Source organism: Labeo rohita, chromosome 25 (assembly GCF_022985175.1).
Source record: "Labeo rohita strain BAU-BD-2019 chromosome 25, IGBB_LRoh.1.0, whole genome shotgun sequence".
NCBI classification, from domain to species: domain Eukaryota; kingdom Metazoa; phylum Chordata; class Actinopteri; order Cypriniformes; family Cyprinidae; genus Labeo; species Labeo rohita.
In genome coordinates, this window is record NC_066893.1 from 25,063,549 (window position 1) to 25,087,870 (window position 24,322).

General features: G+C 32.9%; 1 protein-coding gene across 2 annotated transcripts in view; it reads right to left on the reverse strand.

The window, feature by feature from the left end:
- The window catches only part of eps8l2 (EPS8 like 2), a 53,272-nt gene that overhangs the window by 22,202 nt on the left and 6,748 nt on the right, over positions 1-24,322 (reverse strand). Inside the window, exons 2-3 of one of the 2 annotated variants that reach the window (XM_051100373.1) lie at positions 17,174-17,224; positions 14,373-14,419 (exon numbers count right to left, since the gene is read on the reverse strand). In XM_051100373.1, the coding sequence (XP_050956330.1) occupies positions 14,373-14,419; positions 17,174-17,208 (82 nt within the window). In that variant the 5' untranslated portion in view covers positions 17,209-17,224. Of the gene's footprint in view, positions 1-14,372; positions 14,573-17,173; positions 17,225-24,322 lie in introns of those variants that run through there. The other variant, XM_051100372.1, reaches the window with a different exon arrangement.

The following is a 24,322-nucleotide window of genomic DNA, read 5'->3' on the forward strand; positions in this document are numbered from 1 at the left end:
TGTTTTACAGCAGTCCTATAAATCAGCTCAGCGCTGCGAGTTTTACAAAACAGTTGACGTCACGTTTGCTTTAGCTGAATATGGATTAACTCCAACCCAAATTGTAGTGCTCATATGCTCTTTTAGAGTTTAGATTGGAAAATTTTGCAAAAAACTGAGCCATTCTTGAGATCTCGTCTGACCTCTAGAGGAGAAACATGAAGAAAAACAACAGATGGAAAACTCTTAGGCAAACACTTGATGACTGCAGTATACAGCTCTGTTAAGTTTTAAAAGCCATTTAACAGCCATATTAAGTTTTGCTCAAGGTTAAAGCGCAGAATCAAAAGCGATTCTTTCTTGAAAACACGTTTTAGCACTGAACGGTGCTCTTTTAAGGTCTAGTTATGGCTTGCTGTAAGAACGCTGAGAAAAGTTTATGTTTATAATAGTTACATAAACGCAGTTTATGTATGGATGGGTGGGATATTGTCATGGCATGTTATAAGAGGGTGGCATAATGGCTTTGTGATACTGGAAAAATGAATGAGTAACTGCAGCTGATAACTAACTGTATGGTTGAAAAATACACACACACACACACACACACACGTTTACTTAGCCATCTAAATAGGGGCATTACACAGACTTCTATTGTTTTTATATACAGATAGTAACAGATTTTATAAGCTAATCCTAACCCACACCCTAACCCTACCCCTCAAAGAAAACTTTCTGCATTTTTACAATTACAAAAATATATAGCTGCAAGCAGCGATTACCGTGGTTCAAGTGCTTTAAGGCATTTAAGCACATATGAAAAAAAAAATATTATGTAGCAAATCTATAACCACTTAAATTAATGATTTAAAAAAGCATCTTTGGGAAATCAATGTAATTTACTATAGGAATATTATTATCCCTGATAGCACACGTATATCTCAGTGACGTCAATTTGACGTCTGCATTTACATCTGCACGATGTATTTTTTACGTAGTTTGTTCATCTGCAGTACTTCTATTTGAGGTTTCCTATCAGATGTCAAATAGACGTCTATTAGATGTCTTTAAGATGTATTTATGTATTTAAGATTTAGAATGTATGTAAAACTGACATCTTACAGACATCTGTCAGACGTTTGTACACCAGATGCTTTCTAGATCAAGAGATCTTTAACAGACATCTTGCAGACGTACGTACGTGTGCTATCTGGGATGGTTTTTAACGTTTATGCGCTAGCTGTGGTCCGATTTCAAAACTTTGCATGCTTGTTTAGAATCACCTGTCACATGTGCTCACTAGGTTTTCGTGAAGTTTTGAGTTTTTCTTTAGGCTTTACAGGACTTTGGGTAAATTTGGACAGGCCCCTTTTCTAAACGACCCCGTTATAGCTTCTCAAAGGGTAAATTTAAAAAAAATTGTAATTATTGATGTAGGGAGTCCAGAGAATTGTACTGCAGTGTTTTTTTTCCAGACTGAGCGAAAAAGCTATTACTAGTTCGCAAAAGTAGGTTTTTGACATCTGGTCAATCATTTAACAAACGATTTGACTGACAGTAGTGGTCCTAGAGGCAAAGTCATCTGGAATGAAAAGTTGCATCATATGATATGAATATCATGCATATATACAAAAAACCATGTGACAATCATTTACGCCCTTGAAAAATGTGATATTGCCCTGCAGTGGCTGATTTCTTCCAAATTTCTCTCAGATTTTTGCGACCGTGAATCAAACAGGGCCTCCGTGTTTTTCTACGATCTGCCTCTGTTAACCTTGTCTAACAGGTGCTCAAAGTTCGTCTGCCAATGGTGGCCATGTTTTTTTAATTACACAAATGTCCTTACAGACACTTGTGGCACTTTGGACCAAGACTGTGCACACCGATTTTCATGTTGAAAGGACAAGTGGTTGTGCACTTATAGCCATTTTTAACTTTTTCCCCTCTAATAGCGCCACCAACTGGCCAAGCTCCCCTTTTTCCGCTGTGACCACAGATTGAGCTCTTCCATAAGTGTTCTGAGTTTGGCAAAGATATCTCATTCCATTCAGGAGTTACATGCATTTTACTAAAAGTGGTCCTGCCCCTTTTGAATGTGTTGGTGCTACTTTGCGACAGTGAGTCAAAAGTTCAACTTTTTTTGAGGAATTATTGACATTCACTCTCCAGAGAATCTTTCTGCACTTGTTTGGTTCCGATCAGGTGAAAAACCTAGGACTAGTTCACAAAAGGCAAGCTTACAATCAAATCTGAGTGTGTGTTTTATCCACCATGAGCCAAGGATTCCAACAGCATAAGACACTTGAGCCTGCGATTGACGGTTTAGGAGTTATGAGTGATTTTGTACTTTTGATTGCTGTAGCGCCCCGTCAGGCTGATTTGAGCAAGCCTTGGTCACGTTGTAGGTGGTTTGAATACTACCATTCCTCCAAGTTTCAAGTCTCTACGACTTACAGTTTGGTGGAGATCGCTGATCTGTGACCATTTTAACAATTACAATAGGGTTTCAATACTACGTGCTTGAACCCTTAAACCCTTAACTTTGTTTTTGGAGATTTTGTCAGGTTTAGCTTAGTTTTGGGTACTTTAAATTACTTTTTTTCCCACATCAATTTACACTCCATACACCATAATGACAAAGCAAAAACAGAATTGCCACAACTTCGTAAATGTATTAAAAATAAAAAACTAAAATATTTACATTGCATAAGTATTCATACCCTTAACTCAATACTTATCTGAAGCACCTTTACAGCCTCAAGTCTTTCTGGTTATGATGCAACAAGCTTTGTAGATCAACATTTGGCAATTATGTGCTATTCTTCACCTCTTCACCTCTCAAGCTCTGTCTGCTGGATTGGAGCTGGCAGACATTTTCAGGTTTCTCCAGAAATGTTTGATTGTTGCAAATTCCAAGTCTGTTTTAATGTGTCTTCACTGAGGAGAGGATTGAGTTTGGCCACACCACCATAAAGCCCAGATCGGTGGAGTGTTACAGTTGTCCTTCTGTAAGTCTCTTCCATCTGCATATATGATCATGGAGCTCAACTAGAGTGACCATCAGCTTCTTGGTCACCACTCTAACCAAGGTTTTTCTACATGAATTACTCATTTTGTCCAGGAGACCACCTCTAGGAAGAGTCCTGGTTGTCTCAAACTTCTTCCATTAAGGATAATGGAGGCTACATGCTTCTGTGAACCTTCAATGCAGCAGAATTCTTTTCTGAATTCTTTCCCAGACCCTGTTTCTAGCACTACAGGCAGTTTTTTACCACAGTGCTTAATTTTTGCTCTGATATGCATTTTCAGCTGTTAGATTTTTCATCATACCCATTCAATTGAATTTGCCATAGTTGAACTCCACTCAAATATGAATGCTCCTGAGCTAAATTTCAACTGTCCCAGAAAAGGGTATGAATACTTATGCAATGGAATCATTTAAGTTTTATTTTTAATAAATTTGCAAAGACATTACAAACCTTTTTTTGCTTTGTCATTATGGTGTGTAGTGTAGAATGATGTGGAAAAAAGTGCAGCAAAATAACAAAATAAAGGGGTATGAATACTTACGCAAGGCAGAAGTGTAAACTGCACTATATAAAGTAATATTTGATTTCATGTTCACCATTATTGCACTAATGTACACAGCTAAGCAAATCACTCCGATAGAGTACATTAAAGTGAATTGAGAGCTAGCAGGAGAGAGGGTCATCGCCCTGTGTGAATCTCTGGGGTTAAGTGACCAGAGCTAATCATTACCTCTAAATGAGCACATGTTCTTATCAGCTGCTTTACGGGATCACATATCAGAGGTACATTCTTTCACACCCCTCCTCCAGCACATCCTCCCCTTATCTCTCTCTCCATCTCTCCAGGAAGTCTTCTTCACACTCCTTCCTCTCTTCCTGCTGGATGGAGAGAGTCCTAGCAGTTTGGAGTGTGGCGTCTTTGTGAAAGTCGAGCTGAGTGCATGTGTTATTCATGTCTGACATTTACTCCAAACGCTTCGCAGCTTGTCGACAGCTCGCAACGAGGGAGATCTAAACATCGCACGGGAAGAGCTCCAGCCTCTCACGATGCTGGATGGACGATAATTGTCATGCTAATAACACTAGCAATTGAGGTCACGCTCAGAAAAACCTTGACTGACTTTTCTGGTAACTGGAACTGCATCAAAGATATTCAACAATGCCATCTCTTTATTATCTCATTATCTGAGAGTAAATTGAGGTGTAGTATTCTCATTTTTAACTTGAGAAAAAGATCCCAGCAGAAAAGATCTGTCTCAAACTAAACTCAAATATTTCTCAGTAAATGATTAATGTTCATTTTATAGCAGTATACTCTTATTGTAAAAAAAAAAAAAAAAAAAAAAAACTCATTTGTGACTTTTTTTTCTTAAGGAGAATCAAGAGAAACATTTAAGACTATAAGTTACTTGAAAATAAAATAAAATAAAATAAAAAACAACACCTAAGGTATAAAAGCAACATCTAAGCATTAAACAATTAAGACAAATTTAAATGAAAATAAAATAATAAAAAAGAACACCTGTGCTATAAAAGAGTAACATCTTAGCATTAAACATTTAAGAAAAAGTTACTTGAAAATGAAATGTAATTAAATAATAATAATAATAAAGTAAAATAATTAAATTAAATTAAATTAAATTAAATTAAATTAAATTATACAATGACCACCAGAGCTATGAAAGAGCAACATCTTACTATTAAATATTTGAAACACTGTTACTTGAAAACGAAATGTAATTTTAAAGAAATAATTAAATTAAATTAAATTATTAAATTAAATTAAATATTAAATTATAAAAAGAACACCAGAGCTATGAAAGAGCAACATCTTACCATTAAAAATGTGAGACAAAGTTACTTAAAAATGAAATGCCATTTTAAAATAAATAAAATAAAATAAAATAAAATAAACACCACACTTTTTTTTTCTTTTTTTAGTATTTTTTGTCTTGTTTTCCAGTTAAAAACAACAACAACAACAACAAAACGTAAATAATCAAGATAGTTTCACTTCAAATGCAAAGCGATATCATGTATTAAGTCTTGTTTTCTGGAAAACGGTCTTTTGAGAAAAATTGAGTTTAGACTTAAAACAACAAGAAAAAAAAATCTGCCAATGGCGTTAGAAAAGTAAACGTAATGGAAAGGGTTTAAAGCATAGTTTTAAGCATAAAGTCACATGATTTTGATACGATATAAAGTCTTGTTTTCTGAAACGTTGCTTTTGAAGGAATTTCAGAATATTGTTTCACTAATAAATATATCTTGATTTAGGAAGGTTTAGATGTTTCACTGAAAAACAAACAAACAAACAAAAAAAAAAATATATATATATATATATATATATATATAATTTTGTTTTTTTGTTTTTTTTTTTGTTATTTCTTGTAGATTTTAGTTCTGACTAAAAATATGACAGAAGCACATTTTTTTCTCATAGTATTTACACTTCCCAACCTCAGTTTCCAACCTGATGGCACTTTACAACACATAAACTTCAGTTTAAACAAGAATAAAAGATGGCCTTCAGTAGAAAATCTCTCCGCCGGAAACCTTTGACCCTCAAACACGAGCGTATTTGCGCTCACACGCACACACCGTCAGGCAAGCGCTGTCCTAACGTGACTGCTGGAGGTCCAGTAACGCAATCTGCCTCACCTTTCTGTCACTCAGCGTCTCTCACCTCTGCGTGTCTCTCACCTGTCTCTCTTTCACAACATGAATAACTATCTTTCTCTGTTTGACTTTCTTTCTCCTGTGAAACACAAAAGACAACGTTTTGAAGGAAACGTTGTCCAAACAACTATATAAAAAATGAATGGTCCCAGTCAACGTTTTTAATAGTTACATGTTCTTTTTCCTTCACAAATACATCACACAGGTAAAACAGTTTGGAAATATGGTCTCATTTTGCAAACAGTAATGATCTAAATGAACTGTTGCCATCAAGACAAAACCTCAAGTCTCAATCCTCTCCGCAGGTACAAGCATCACCTGTCGTGATGCTGCCTTGCCAAATGGCTTCAGTGTCCCATCTGGAAACAATTCAAGGAACGCCATCTGTTACACACAGGCCACAACAACCACACCTACAAACACACACAGCATCTTCTGCGCTTACAGTTTCAAAGCACCATTCTAACATGCAATCAACAGCTTATATATTAAACCACAAGGGTGTTGTATTACTATGCGGTTGCTAGGATGTTTTGGGTGGTATGGAAAATAATTTGGGCAGTATGGAAATTTATGTCATATGGGGAGAGTGACCTCTAACCATTACCAGCACAGATCCTGACCAATCAGAAAATTTAAAAAACAAAGAAAAACTGACAATGAAAGAAATGAGAGAGAAGAGGAAAGCTATGGCAGCCCTTTTCTGCCACAGGATAAAAAATAGAAAAGGTTATTTTCATTTTATTCTTCTTGCAGTTCTCAGACTAATTTCTCACTATTTTGAGTTTACATCTTGCAAATTCTAAGTTTACATCTCACAATTCTGAGTTTACATCTTGCAACTCTACGTTTACATCTTGAAATTTCGAGTGTACATCTTCCAACTCTAAGTTTATATCTAGCAATTCTAAATTTACATCTTAAAATAGCAAGTTTACATCTCGCAATGCTACATTTACATCTTTCAATTCTAAATTTACATGTTGCAATTGCAAGTTTACATCTCGCAACTCTACGTTTACATCTTCCAATTGCAAATTTACATCTTGCAATTCTAAATTTACGTCTTTCAATTCTAAGTTTACACACTAGCTATTCTAAATTTATATCTTAAAATTGCAAGTTTACATCTTGCATCTGCAAGTTTACATCTCACAATGCTACATTTACATCTTTCAATTCTAAATTTACGTTGCAATTGCAAGTTTATATCTCGCAACTCTACGTTTACATCTTCCAATTGCAAATTTACATCTTGCAACTGTAAATTTACATCTTGCAATTCTAAATTTACATCTTTCAATTCTAAGTTTACACGCTAGCAATTCTAAATTTATATCTTAAAATTGCAAGTTTACATCTTGCATCTGCAAGTTTACATCTCGCAACTCTACGTTTACATCTTGCGATTGCAAATTTACATCTTGCAATTCTAAATTTATATCTTGCAACTGAAAATTTACATCTTGCAACTCTACATTTACATCTCACAATTCGGAGTTTACATCTTGTAATTCTAAATTTACATCTTGCAATTCTAAATTTATATCTTAAAATTGCAAGTTTACATCTTTCATCTGTAAGTTTACATCTTGCAACTCTAAATTTACATTTCACAATTCTAAGTTTGCATCTTGGAACTCTACATTTACATCTTGCAATTCTAAATTTACATCTTGAATCTGTAAGTTTACATCTTACAATTATAAGTTTACATCTCGTAACTGTACATTTACATCTCGCAACGCTATATTTACATCTTTCAATTCTAAATTTACATGTTGCAATTCTAAGTTTACATCTTGCAACTCTACGTTTACATCTTGAAATTTCAAGTGTACATCTTGCAACTCTAAGTTTACATCTAGGAATTTTAAATTTACATCTTTAAATAACAAGTTTAAATCTTGCATCTGCAAGTTATGGTTGTATGTGTCCTTTTTTGTTGCTTCCCTGTGAGCCAGGGGTTGTAACATAAGTTTAAATCTCGCTATTCTACGTTTACATCTTGCAACTCTACTTTAAAATCTAGCAACTGGAAAATTACATCTCGCAATTCTGAGTTTAATCTTTCAAATTTAGATTTCTCAATTGTAAGTTTGCATCTTACAACTTTAAATGTACATCTTGCAATTCTAAGTTTACATCTTACAATTCTAAATTTACAAATTGCAGTTGTAAGTTTACATCTCATAGTTTTTATTTTACACTTTGCAACGCTAAGTTTACATCTCGCAGTTCTAAGTTTACATCTTTCAATTCTAAGTTTACATCTCACAGTTCTAAGTTTACATCTCGTAATTCTGAGTTTACATCTTGCAATTCCGAATTTAGATTTCTCAATTGTAAGTTTGCATCTTACAACTTTAAATTTACATCTCCCAATTCTGAGTTTACATCTTGCAATTCTAAATTTACATCTTGCAGTTGTAAGTTTACATCTCATAGTTTTTATTTTACACTTTGCAACGCTAAGTTTACATCTTGCAGTTCTAAGTTTACATCTCTCAATTCTAAGTTTACATCTCACAGTTCTAAGTTTACATCTCGCAATTCTGAGTTTACATCTTGCAATTGTAAATTTACATCTTGCAGTTGTAAGTTTACATCTCACAGTTTTTATTTTACACTTTGCAACGCTAAGTTTACATCTTGCAGTTCTAAGTTTACATCTCTCAATTCTAAGTTTACATCTAACAATTCTAAATTTGTATCTTAAAATTGCAAGTTTACATCTTGCAATTTTACATCTCGTTTTTTTTTTTTTAATTTCAAATTTACATCTCGTAATTCTGAGTTTACATCTTGCAATTCCGAATTTAGATTTCTCAATTGTAAGTTTGCATCTTACAACTTTAAATTTACATCTCACAATTCTAAGTTTACCTCTTGCAATTGTAAGTTTACATCTCGTTCTTTTCAGACTTCCATGTTAACATTGTGACTGTTTTGTCAGAAATGCTAGGAAAAAAGGCTAAACTGTGTTATATAAACTCCGAATTGCACGAAAAAGTCAGAATTGTGAGATAAAGTCAATTGCATTTTCTTTTTTTAATCCTATCAGAAAAATGGGCTTCCATGGAAAGCAGACTAGACTTAACATATTACATTACTGTTCATAGGAGTTCAGCAGTCGTAATGCTGTCCTGAGTCAGTCAATCCTAACAGACAATGTCTTTCACTCACGTATCTGTGATGTTGTGATAAGTGTGTAGGGTTTGAAGCATTCCAGCTTATTTGCATGACCTCTTTGGGAGCATGACTCTGCTGATTTTTATTTTAATTTTTTTTGCATGGGGTGGTTTGCAAAGGACTGATGGGAAGTGAGGTTTTAACCGAGTACACAACACAATAAAACCAAACCACAGGAACAGATTTAAAGGCACGGCTCAGTGCATGTAAGCAAACAGAAATGCGAAACTTTGCAAGAGCATCAGGTTTGACTCTGCATGTGTGCATTTGTGTTCCCTTGGCAGGACTGTGTACCATCCCATGGGTCATTGCCAGAGTGCAGAACACAAAAACATAAAAACATGTTGTGTCTGTGATGTACAACTCAGGTGCATAAATGCACACACACATAAACACATGGGTGAACTGCACAAAACCTATAAAGAACGTCATAGAAAAGTCATAAAATATGCTTTGTTTTCTTTAAACGACATAGGAATTCTTATTATTTTCTCATGAGTTTGGGGTGAAATATGAACTGGACATGTTGGTCTTGAGATTCTGGCTTCAGCTAGTATTACTGTACAGTAGGTGAACACCTTCCAAAACCCATCAATCAACTGTCAAACCACTATCATTGTTTCTCTCTCAACCTCATTACAATACATCATTAACGCATAGTCCTTTAAGAGTTTGAGCTTCTGGTAAACAGTAAATATTAAATTTAGGAAGGAGAAAGCAGAAAGGATCTCTCTGTGGTCTCCCACATGTTGCCATTTCTTACTTTCATTCTCGTTTTCTCCAAAGCTCAAAAGCCTTTTTTATGTACACGTCAAACCATGTTGAGCACACGCCCCCTTTTTCCAGACACACCCGACAGGGCACAGAGGCAGACTGTGTGTATATTTAGGACAAGACGCACACCCCCGGAGACACACACACACACCTAGTCGTCATGACTACAGGCGTATAAACACCCTGCTCCATGAAGTCACTTAAAGTTAGCAGTATTCAAATTTAGCACTCATGTCTTCACTGTTTGCACTAAGAAAGCCCATTTATGACTCTATAAGCATAGATATCCGCTCCACACACTTACAAATTCCAAGAAGAAACTTTAACATTCATAGAACATTCTTATTGCACAAAAGATTCTTTATAGTGGAAAAAAGTTATTTAGTATGGGAGCTTGTTTCCAACACGGGATAAAATAAATATTTCACAATTCAGACTTTCTTTTTTTTACAATTTTAAAATAAAAGTCTGAGAAAAAAATCTGAATTGTAAGATATAGATTCAGAATTCTGAGAAGAAAGTCTGAGTTGTGAGGTAGAAATTTGCAATTGTGACAAAAGTCTGAATTGTGAGAAATAAACTTGCAATTCTGAGAGAAAATTGTAATTGTAAACTTGTAATTGCGAGAAAAAAATGTAGAATTGTTCATAAAAATTCATAATTCTGAGAGGAAATTCCATATAACATAAGTATAACTGAGAATTCTACTATAATCATGAAAATTATCCAAAAAGAAAGCGTCAAATTGCATGACAGTAATAGGAATTAATTTTTTTGCATTATGAGTTTTACATTTTTTAAATCTTATTAGTCATAAAATAAAAATGTGCACTTAAATAAATTAATATTAAAATATTTTGCATTGTGACTTTTTAATGCTAATATATTTAAAAAAAAATAATCTAAAACATTTTTACTTTCAATACTGTAAAGCGAAAATGTTATATTATTTAATCTCTATATTTATTTACTTTTATGTGTTTGTTCATTCTTTCTGATGTTTTTAATGTGAAAAAAAAATTCTGAATTCTGAGAAAAATGTCTGAATTCTGAGATATACAGTTGTAATTGCAAGAAAGAAATCATTTGAGAAATAAATAAATTCATAATTCAAAATTCATAATTCAATTCAGAAAGAAAATGTCTGAATAAGATATAAACTTGCAATTGTGTGAAAACAAAACTGAATTGTGAGATATAAATTCATAATTCAGAGAAGAAATTCCATGTAACCAAAGTATAACTGAGAATTCTACTGTAATCATGAAAATTATCTAAAAAGAAAGCATCAAATTGCATGACAGTAACAAAAATGTGTATTTAAATAAAAAAATATATTAAAATATTTTGCATTGTGACTTTTTATGCTACTATATTTACAATAATAATGCAAAACATTTTTACTCACAATACTGTAGTGCAAAAATAATGATATATTATTTTAAAAATTATATAAAAATCCGTATTTATTTATTCATCCATTCTTTCTGACGGTTTCAAAATGTTATAATTGTCATAATTCTAAGAAGAAAAGTCTGAATTGTGAGATAGAAATTTACAATTGTGAGAAAAAATTGAATTGTAAGATATAAATTCATAATTCTGAGAAGAAAGGTCAGATTTATGAGATATAAACCTACAATTCTGAGAAAAAATGTCTGAATTGTAATTGCGAGAGAATTTAATTGAGATATAAATTCGTAATTCTGAGAAGAAAAACATTTATCTGTGAGAAATAAATTCACAATTCTGAGAAGAAAAGTCTGAATTGTGAAATATAAACTTGCAATTGTGAGAAAAAAAGTTTGAACTGTAAGATATAAATTCACAATTCTGAGAAGTAAAGTCAGATTTATGAGATATAAACTTATAATTCTGAGAAAAAATGTCTGAATTGCAAGAGATAAACGTGCAATTGCGAGAAAACAACAATTGAATTGTTAGATGTAAATTCATAATTCTGAAAAGAAAAAATTCTGAATTATAAGACATAAATTCATAATTCTGAGAAGAAAAGTAAAAAATCTGAGATAAATTTGAATTCTGAGGTAGACATTTGCAATTGTGAGGGGGAAAAGTTTCAACTGTGAGATATATTCTTAACTCTGAGAAAAAAAAATTTAATTGTGAGAAAAAAATATATAATTCAGAGAAGAAATGTCTGAATCGTGAGATAAAAAGTCACACTATTTGCTATTTTGTGGTGGAAACAAAAATAAAAACAGGATTACAAGATGTAAACTCATAATTCATAGAAAACTATTTGAAATTTAAACTTGGAATTGCATGAAAGTTTGAATTGTGTAATAATGTCAATTTTCTTTTCTTTTCTTTTTTTTTTTTTTTATTCCTTGGCAGAAACAAGCTTTAACAATTTTGATTATTAAATCATTTAATTGTTCATAATTGAAGTAAACCATGATGTCAAACACTACATTCTAAAACAAATAGCTACAACTGATCTGATTGGTTAAATCCTGCTTGAACTCATTCTAAAACAGCTGTGTCAGGGTGACCATACGCCCTCGTTTTCCTAAACAAATATGTCCTGGCCAGGATTTCTAAATTGACTTAAATGCCTTTTTTTGAGGGGCTTTGTTTTCCTACCGTTTACCATATTTACTGAAAATAATGATTGAAAAGTAGTTTAACCAATAGCGTACAGCCATTGTACATAATCGACCAATCATGGCGCACAAGAAGGCGGGATCTACAGAGAACAGTCAAAGCAATGCAAATACACATACATATACTGTATGAGCACCGCAGAGAGCATGTCAATAGGAAAACAAAGGCAAAACATGGACATTTCAGCCAATTTAAGACAAGGACGTGTCTGGGAAAAGAAGGCTGCATGGTCATCCTACATGTGATCAAACATCAAGCCTGTAAGTCTACATACTGTATCAATATTACCAAAAGTAAAATACACCAGACACAAGCAGCTAAAGTAAATCATTCCCAGTAGAAGTGATTTCTGTATCACTCACAACCTCAATAGTGTGAGGGCAGTCTGAAATATCACAGCACACTCATTTGATAGGCAAACGTCTGATTGTTATGGTTTAGCTGAATCGCAGCGAGGCCTGTGAGTGTGTGCGATACTCATGCAAATGTCCTACTGTACCACCAGCACCTTTGCATATCGTACAGTGGCGCGCTGACTGTCACGTCAAAGCAAACAGAAAACAGGATGTGATGTCACAGAGGAGGGAAAAGCCGTAGAAACACATTTTAAACCTCATCCAAACACAACTACGTCACAGGTACACATTGGCCTTGTACAAGCAGAACAAATTGGTGTGTAAATCATTTGTAAAACTGTTATTGCGTAAATTGTTGCATTGTTTTCAGTGCAAACATTAGCGAAGGACTAAATGTAAAATGAGTAATTGTTTGTTTTATAAATAATGCTCATTATATTTGCTTTAGGAGCTTTTTTTTTTTTTTTTTTTTTTTTTTTTTACAATAGCAACTTGGAGTTTATAAAAACATTTATACATTTACATGTATATTTAATATTTAATTTAAATAAATTATTTTATTGTATTTAAAGTTGAATATTTTATTTTATTTAAAAATGAGCTTATTATTTGTTTTGGCACATACGGTAATTCCAAGCACATATTGTAATTTTTTAAAATAAAGATTAAAAAACTTTATTTTATTTTTCATGTTATTTATTTAAAAACAAGTATGTTTTTGTTTCAAAATTAAGGCCTTTTTTTTTTACCATTTTTTGCTTACAAAACATGTTAAAAGTGCTTTATATATATATAAAATAATTAAACAAATAAAAAATAAAATGGCTAAAAGCACCTAGCTAAAATAAAACAATTACTTTTATTTTACTTAATCTAAAATAAATATATAAATATATCATTTTTAAATATATATAAAAAAGAAAAAATATATATTTAAAAAAAACTTATTATACTTATTATTACTTAAAACAATTATTTTATTTTATTTTATTGTATTGTATTGTATTGTATTGTATTGTATTGTATTGTATTGTATTGTATTGTATTGTATTGTACAAACAGGATGAAATAACTCCCAGCACCTTTAATTCACAAATGAATATGACATTTACTTACCGAACAGGGTCTTGAACACTGATTTTTAAATATATCATTTTTAACTTTATTTTTATTTAAAAATATATTTTTTATTTTATTTTAATAATACTTTTTTTACTTGAAGTCAAATATACTTTTTTTGTATTTGAATTCAAATACTTTACTTTATTTTTCATGTTAATTTATTTAACAACAACAAATAAAAAATAAAATGGCTAAAAGCACCTAGCTGAAATAACATAATTTATTTTATTTTACTTAAACTAAAATAAATATAAAATTATATATTTTTTAAATATATAAAAATGAAAAAAAAAAAAAAAAAAAATTTTAATCTTTAAATATATCATTTATATTTTTATAAAAAATATTTTTATTTTATTTTATTTTATTTTATTTTCAAAGCAAACTGGATGAAACGGCTCACAGCACCTTTAATTCACAATTTAATATGACATTTACTTACCAAACAGGGTTTTGGCACTGATTTTTAAATAATGTTTATGTTATAAACATAAAAATATTTTTAAAAATATTTTATTTTTTTATTATTTTTTATTTATTTTATTAACAAAGCTAAACAGATGAAATGGCTCACAACACCTTTAATTCACTAATAAATAAGACGTTTACTTACCGAACAGGGTTTTGGCACTGATCTTGCTGTCCGATCTGGCCACCCCACTGCAAAGAAAAGGAGAAGATGATGAGGAGGGTGGAGGACGGTGTCTGCCCTTCATTACTTTACTTTACAGTTTAGTTTAGATTTCAATACTCCAGACGGCACACACTCTCTGTCCTGGTCTAATGTGAACACTGGACACAGACTGAGCAAGTCTGATTAGAAAGATCCACAGGTTGTGAGAGCATATGGGAGTGAGGGAAGGGGGTAAGAGAGAGAGACAGAGACAGGTTGTTTCCAACAGGGCAGGAAAGGCAAACATTCCCAAACAGTGCTGCTCTGTTAAGTAAGACTGTAATATACATACACACACACAATCTCACAAAAAAAATCACTAACTACGGGATGTTTGGTTAGGTGTGTGTAGGTCCAAAAAACATTAGCAAAAGCTACATTAATTTTTACATGCATAATGCCAGGAACATGCTACATATACAGTACACAAATGCACTGTAAGCATGCTGACCTCTTATGCTTTGTAACACAGCTCACTAGGAAGATCCTTACTGTCACTGTTAGACTGATTACGGCTCAGCGATCTCCATGTAAAAATGATTGTGCAGACCAAGCTGTAAGTCATAGAGACTTGAAATTTGGAGGGATGGTAGTACTCACACCACCTACAACGTCACCAAGGCTCGCCCCAATCGGCCTAACGGGGGCACTATAGTGATCAAAAGTATGAAATCGCTCAAAGTATCTTAAAAAAAAAAAAGCAACTACTGGCCAATGAAATCTGAGCACCTCTTAGACATTGTTAACGGAGGCAGATCGAAACAAATCTCAGGGGGCCTGTTTGAATTACAGCCCCAAAGGTCTGTGAGAAATTTGAAAGAAATTGACCCTGAAACCACTGAAACCCTATTGTAATTGTAAGAATGGTCACGGATCAGTGAGCTCTGCGTAAGATTGATCGAGCAGACCAAACTGTAAGTCACAGAGACTTGAAATTTGGAAGGATGGTAGTACTCACACCGCCTACAACGTCACCAAGGCTCGCCCCAATCGGCCTGGCGGGGGCACTATAGTGATCAAAAGTACACAATCACTCAATTGTGATTGAGTGAAATTTTCTGGTATTTTGGATTTTTTGCAAAACTTACTTTCGCAAACTAGTCCTAGGTTTTTCGCCCAATTGGTACCAAACCAGTGCAGACAGATTCTCTGGATTCTCTGAATATCAAAAATGATCCAAAAAAAGCAAAGGGATGCCAAAATGTTTGAAAGGAGCAGGGCCACTTTTAGTAAAATGCCTATAACTCCTGAACAAAATGAGATATCCTCGCCAAACTCAGAACACTTGTGTAAGAGCTCAATCTGAGATCTCGGGACAAAAATCATGGAGCTTAGCCACTTGGTGGCGCTATAAGAGGGAAAAAACACAAAAAATGGCTATAACTACGAACTATTTGTCCTATAAACATAAAAAAATTGCTTGATCCAAGGTGCCACAAGTATCTGCCCTCCATTGGCCGATGAAGTTTGAGTTTGAGAATCTAGGTGGGCCTGTTTGACTCAAGGCCCCAAAGGTCTGTGAGAAATTCAAAAGAAATTGGCCCCTGGCGATATCTCGCTTTTTTTTCAAGGGTGTAATTGATTGTGCATTGCACATTGTTTCGCTTATGCATGTGATATTCATACTTTATGACAGAACTCCTCATTCCAGACGTTGCCTCTAAAACCACTGCTGTCAATCAAATTGTTTCTTAAATGATTGAGAAGATGTTAAAAAAAAACTACTTTTGCAAACAAGTCCTACTTTTTTCACTCAATCTGGAAAAAAAAAATCACTGCCATACAATTCTCTGGATGCTCTAGGCGAGTAATTATCAAAAAAAATGTTGGAATTTACTCTTTGAGAAGCTATAATGGGGTCGTTTAGAAAAGGGGCCTGTCCAAATATACCCAAAGTCCTATAAAGCCTAAAGGAAAACTCAAAACTTCACAAAACCTGGTAAGCACATGCGACAGGTGATTCTAAACAAGCATACGAAATTTTAAGGAGATTGGCACTGTAACAGTCATAAACATTACAAAACATAATATAATCGCTGCTTGCAACTACATTTATAGTTTAAAATATTACCCAAAAATGAACATTTGTTGAAAATTTACCCACTCTCAAACCATCCAAGATATATATAATTTAGTTTTTTCATCAGAAATTAGCATTACATCACTTACTCACCAATGGATGTGAATGGGTGCCGTCAGAATGGGAGTCCACAAGTAATATCATTATGGCGTTTTCATAATTTCAAGATCATAATTTCAAACCCTCATTTCTGGCCAGAATATGAGTCCATAATATATTCTCACACTTTCCCCAGTAAACAAGTCTATTTCATGTTGCCCTCTCACATCAAAATCCACAAACATATTTGTTTACAACCATTTTAGACAGGTTTTGCATGTAAACAGTGCTTTATTGGTGCAGATTTCCACTTTAAAAAAAAAAGCAATATTATGGATAAAGGATATTTTAGCTGGAAGAAATGATTTAAAGTAAAAACACACTTGGCTTCACAAGATGTTAATTAATAGACTGGAGTCATTTGTGAATTATTTTGATGTTTTTATCAGCTGTTTGGACTCTCATTCTGACGGCACCCATTCACATCCATTGGTGAGCAAGTGTAATGCTACATTCCTCCAAATCTGTTCTAAAAGAGAAAAAACTCATCTACATCTTGGATGTAGACATTTTCAACCTTTTTTATTAGTGTATTAGAGTATGGTTTGAGTCTGAGACTTACTTGCTTGGTTTTGTTGGGGTCCCCAAAACATTCATGTTCTACGACATCCACCTGTGACAAAAAGAGACAGGTCATTAACACCAAACACAGCAAATGAAACACACAGCGCAGCAGTACAGTAAGACCAAACTTCATTTTTGTACTGTATTATTCTCCCTAAACTGCCCTTAGGGTGTGTCTGAATTCTGCAGTAATGCACTAATGAGTCTTTAACTGCCTCTTTAACTTGTCACAAACTGTCAGTTTACTTGGTCTTAATCTCTCGCTAATCACTGTGCTATTTTTGTTTTTTCCACGCCTCCACCCTTCTCTCTTTCAAAGGCCTTTCCATTGTTTCTTTCTTTCTCCATCCTGGCTGCTGTGAATAATTCATCTCTGTGTGACTCTTGAGGCACATGACCCCTTTGAAGAAGCATAAATGTCTCAAACAGAGCATGAACTGACTGTCTGCATCCCGTCTGCAATTTGCTCAGCTCTTCAATAATCAATATGCATGTATTATTTGTTTTCAAACAGAAAGTTTATGTTCAAAAACAAAAAACTAATCAAACCATGGTGATAGAAGTAACATCAAACATTGATTTGAGAATAACGTTGGAACCTTTAAAACTACTGTTTCAAAATACATCATACAGTACCATCCACTTTATTTGACTCATTCAGAACTAAAAACTGCTACATTTTAGGAATTATTTGTAATTTTTATGGTGGAAAAAAATCTTCAAACAGTTCAAATAATGCTTTACCAAGAATGTTTTCTTATTTCATTGTGAGAACTTGCATTTAATATTAAAAAATATATTTAAAAACATATACACAACATTTATACAACATTAGCCCAACGTTTTGGAACAATTCACGTTACATGGACAGTTTTCATGTTTTATATATAACTCTTACAGATCTTGAATAATTAATATGCAGAGGAAAAAAGTGCATAATTTGTAAATTATATAAAGTAAATTATATATTATTGCTAAATACAGCAAAAGCAGTAATATTATGAAATATTTTTGCTATTTAAAATAACTGCTTTCTATTTCAATATATGTTAAAATGTAATTTATTCCTGTGATCAAAGCTGAATTTTCAGTATTATTACTCCAATCTTCAGTGTCACAAGATCCTTCAGAAATCATTCTAATACGCTGATTTGCTGTTCAAGAAACATTTTTTGTTCAGAATATTAGAATGATTTCTAAAGGATCATGAGACTGGAGTAATGATGCGGAAATAAATTACATTTTACATTTTAAAATATATTCAAATAGAAAGCGTTTTTTTAAATAGTAAAAATATTTCAAAATTTTACTGTTTTTGCTGTACTTTAGATCAAATAAATGCAGGCTTGGTGAGCAGAAGAGATCATTGGCCTTAATCTGAACGATATCCAGTATCACTGGGTTTGTTTGGGGAAAACAAAACTGATGCTATGAGCCTAAACGCTTAAAAAGTAACACAAAACCTTCAAACAACAAATCATAAGATCTGTTGAGTGTGCACATTAAACATTTACTTGAACTGCAATAAAATGAGACGTACATGTTTCAGTAAAGCTCTGCACATTTTAGCTACACTTTCCAATGCTTTGGGTCCTTCTCAAAACCAAATAAAGAGCAAATTACCTTTGTTTCTGCATAATGAACTGCACAGAAATGTAAAACTTACTGTGATAATGATAGCAACACTGCCATTCGGTCGATATTCAGAGATATCTGTGTGTCAAAAAGCAGATAAGAGCCTCATCGGATGTTCTCACTTGTCATTTACACAAAAGGCACACGCAAACACAAACAACGGTTTGCTTCAAATATAAACTCTGATGATTTCAATCATCTCGTGTCAATAAATCTCAGCTACTATTGTTGCTTTACGATTGAAAGCAGTCTGTCCATTACTTGTCCATTCAGATCAAAGAGAAAAAACTAGATAAACACGCACTACAACAGACCACTTAAGCCAGACAATAAACTACCCGCTTTGACCAATCAGAGACTTATAGATAAAACTTTATATATTACAGGCCATTTGGAGTCACACAAGCACTACGGGACACTGAGTCCCTTTGCAATGGTCTGAAAACTGCTGCATCAGTGAAATCCTGAACTTTAAGCAAAGTGAAAAACAAAGGCTGCTCTCAGAACAAAACACATATGAAAGCTCTGCACATAAGCATTTGACTATGTAAAGTTTTATCCGTATCATACAAACACATAGCGCTGATACCACACGGAAGAGTTTCACACCTACGTCCGTTGACTAGAATAGTTTGTTTTTCAATGTCAACTGAGAACATTTTGCTAACATTCCCATTAAGATACGAAAATAGTTTTAAATAGTTAGTAGTTAAATAGTTTTTTTTTTTTTTTTTTTTTTTTTGCAAGACATTTCTTCCTGGTTATGTGAACATTATAGGAACATTCTATTTTATCATTGTTACATTTGTTACAAATGTTACATTTGAATGTTCTCTCAATATATAACACCCATTTTTTATATTTTAAGAATGTTTTCTCTCAACATAAAGAGAACAAATATCAAATATTAACAATGTTATATTTAAACATTGTGTCAGCACTCAACACCCATTTTTATATTTAAAGAACGTTTTTGCTTGGTTATTTAAACATTAGAGAAACATTCTATTCCATTTGAAAACAGTATGAGAATGTTACATTTGAATGTTCTCTCAACATATAAAACAGCCATTTTTTATATCCAACATAAAGAGAACATATATCAAATATTAATAACATTACATTTGAATGTTCTCTCAGCGTTCAAAAAAAAAAACGTATCTACTTTATTATTCGAATATTAGAGAAACATTTCATTTCATCATTTTGAATTGAACATTGAGAATGTTACATTTTAATGTTCTCTCAACATATAAAGCACCCAATTTTTTATATTTTTAAAATGTTTCCTGAAATATTGTTACATTTGAATGTTCTCTCAGCATTTAAAACATCCATTTTTACATTCATATATAAAGAACACTTCTACCTGGTTATTCAAACATTAGGGAAACATTCCATTCCATCATTTTGAAAACATTATGAGAATGTTACATTTGAATGTTCTCACAATGCTTAAAACACCCGTTTTTTAATTTAAACATTCTCTAAGCGTTCAAAACACCCATTTTTATATTTAAAGAATGTTTCTTTTTGGTTATTTAAACATTAGAGAAACATTCCATTCCATCATTTTGAAAACATTATGAGAATGTTACATTTGAATGTTCTTAAAAAATTTAAAAACGTATATTAGAACATATATCAAATATTAATAACGTTACATTTAAACATTCTCTCAGCGTTGAAAACACCCATTTTTATATTTAAAGAACATTTCTTTTTGGTTATTTAAACATTAGAGAAACATTCCATTCCATCATTTTGAAAACATTATGAGAATGTTACGTTTGACTGTTCTCTTAATGTTTACAACAACCATTTTTTATACTTTGTGAACATTTCCTCTCAACATAAAGAGAACATAAATCAAATATTAATCCAGTTACATATGAATCGGACTCTCTTTTTAAATCTAGATTAAAGACTCATCTTTTTAGCCAAACATTCAAATAATGCATCTCATAAACTTTTACCGCAGTTATATCTGATCAAATGCACATTATTAATCCTTTAGCTCTGGTTGAACAAATCTTCTTTGCTTGGTTTGCACAGCAGCTACGCTAATTATGTTCCTACTGTATTTGTTCTCTGTTCTTTCTGCCATGGGATTGACATCCCGTGGTAACTAGGAATTTACAAGGTTCAGATCCAGATCCAGAGCACTTAAGAAGAGATGATGCCAACCTCTCAGAGGACTTCAGATGATGCCAGCCCTGAAACAACATACAGCACTACCGAATTTTGCTACTAATTTATAGTGTTCTTTGTCTGTTTGATTACATCATTAATTCATCTTTACCGTACATCTCTGCCATATGTACATTAACTTACTTGACACAGTCACCACTAGTAAGCTACTACTAAATATACTATAAAAACTTTAATTTGCTGTAAAGTTGCTTTGCAATGATATGTATCATCAACTGAACTGAATGTCTCTCAGCATTCAAAGCACCCATTTTTATGTTTAAAGAACATTTCTTCTTGGATATTAAAACATTAGAGAAACATTCCATTCCATCATTTTGAAAACATTATGAGAATGTTACATTTGAATGTTCTTAAGTTTCACGAGTTCGCCCTACAGACAACAATGAGGAATAAAAGTATGCGTATTTGGCATGCTGTCTGGGGAAAGGGGTCCGAGCTCGACTCCGCACTTACCCCCCAGAAGGGTTAATGGGGAGGAGTCGGGGTGAAGGAGGGATGCTGACGACTAGAGATGAGGAAGGTAAGGCTGCTTAGTTTATTTATGGGCGTCCTCCCGGGCCGGCGGGATGGATGATGTAATTGCTTATGGTGAATTGGCCGAGTTAATCTGTATGTGCTTCTCCCGAAATTTGTTAATAAAACATCACTTAAAACACCCATTTTTTATATTTTAAGAATGCGCCCTCTCAGCATCACAAGAACATATATTAAACATTAATGAAGTTACAAGAACATTCCGTAAATATTATTTTAAGAATTTGTTGTTTACACAACTTTTAAAAAGTGGAGAAATTATGAAAATAAGTAATTGCTGGTAAGATTCTGTTAAAAAAAAACTTGATTTTATTAAAAAATAAATAAATAAATATGTAATCCACTACAATAAGTCTAAACCACTAAGTTTCTTTTCACATTTATTCATCCATTAAACCACTGTCATTAAAAATACTAAATCTAAAATATTAAATAAAGGAAAGTTGCCATTGTGTGAACTGTTGCCGTTATAAGAACGAAACTGTCTACTCTGCATGCAATGACTAGTCACTGCAGGCAAACTACAACAGTTATTCACAGCAAAAGACAATACCACTTTGAATTAAAAAAAACACCTGCTAGTCACCTAGGTGTCTCTCGGTGAGGAAAAATGACAGTGATTAAGTCTACCCTAAAAACACCTTTCTGACTAGTCCTGACTTACCAACTGTTAGTTCCACAATAATATCAGACAAGGTTGGCTCTTTTATTATGCAAATCTGTGAGGTAATGCTGTGTGAATTGGTGTTTTAAAGCAGAATTTTTCAGAAATTATCTAAAAATATTGTTGCTGAGGCACATACTGTTGACTAACACAGGAAAATGGTACTGTTGTGAAATATTATTACATTTACAAAAAAAATGGCTGTTTTCTATGTGAATATTTATTAAAATGTCATTTATTTCTGTGATGCACAGCATTTTCCGCATCATTACTCGTCTTTAGTGTCACATGATCCTTCAGAAATCATTCTGATATGCTGATTTGCTTTTCAAGAAACTTCTTATTTTTATCACTGAAAACATTTGGGCTGCTTCATATTTTTGTGAAAAGTGTGATACATTGTTTCTCATTGTGTAAATAACATTTATTTGAAATAGAAATCTTTTGTAGTATCATACATGAATCTTGACCAGGTTAGCATTACTTTGCATAAAAATGACTGACGTAACACTATTGTTTATTTTATTAGGAGCAGTGCAATAATGCACTGGTAGTACATTGTGTCATCTTTTCAAAAGTATTTCCCACAGCTCATGTTTTCTCAAGGTGAATATAAATGGCTGCTCTCTTTAAACCAGGTTTATACAGACTGCAGGCTCATTGACTCAAGTCCTGTGGTATTTGACACACCTGAGCGGATGAATGAACTGGCATTTTGAGGCCGGTCCAAACTTTCCTCTCACAACGTGCCTATTTAAGGCCGCGTCACACGCCTCCACCACTCCTGGACTTGTTTTTAACCCTAAGCGCTCATTGTTGTTTCCACCCACTCCACCTTTCATTTGGGTTCAGCTTTGTTTGTCCAGGCTGTTTTGTTTAATGGCCAGAGTTTGCGATTGTTGATCTGCATTTCTCCAGTGTTTGGGAAATTATTGCTTTTTCTTCAAAATGATTAAATGTGAAAGAGTGTCGCTAGTTTATAGTGGTCCCAACTGCAAAACATGGCTAAACAGGTTTCATGTCAGGTCAAACATGACTTCAGCTTTAAATTTTAACATCTCATGACATTTTGAGCCAAAAACAAGAATCCGAACAGTGTCCATCAAGCAACCTGATCTAACACTAATCTATCACTGCATCAGAGTCCAGTTCCCTGTATCCGCTACACACTGAACAACCTGCCAGAATTCATCCGAAGTTGCTTTTTCTTAGTTCAAGAGACTTTTCACTCAAGCATAAGCTTTTCTCTCAGATGTTTCTTCAAAAATGTTTGAGGAGAAATAAAAACAGATACAAATGAGTAAAGAGTTTCATTTAGAGTATCCCATCTAACAAGGAATGTTTTCAAAACTTTGTCTAATGTTCTGCTAATGTTCTCTCAAAGTTCTGAACAAACATTCTTCCAGTGATGTTAACTGAATGAATCTGGTGTTTAATAATGTTTGCAAAATGTTAGCGCAAAAACATTTATACATTGTTCATGGAACATTTTATTTCTGAAACATATTTTAGTTGGAAATTCCTTTTAACTTTTTAAATGTTACTATTTGTTTTAAAATGTCCAGAGAACATTCAAAAATAATGTTCCTATAATTTCTGCATGTTCCACTAACGTTCATATAACTAGAAAAAAAAGGGAAAACCTTTACAATAAGGTGTCATTTGTCAACATTAGCTAATGTATTAACTAACATGAATGAACACTGAACAATACATTTATTACACTATTTATTAATCTTTGTTAATGTTAGTTAATAAAAATACAGTCGTTTATTGTTTGATCATGTTCACAGTGCATTTATTAAAGTTAACAAACACAACTTGTGATTTTAATAATGTAATGCATTATTAAAATCAATGCTGAAATTAACATTAAGATTAATAAATACTGTATAAGTATTGTTCATTCTTACTTCATCTTAACTAGTTAACTAATGTTAAATAATGAAACTTACTGTAAAGTATTACCAAAAAAAGTTTTTAAAACATTTAAAAAACTGGACATTTTGAAATGTTCAGAGAACATTCCGAAAACTTTAGCATAACATTGTTAGTTACTTTACTTTAGTAATGTTTTGAAAAACGTTATTTATACATTGT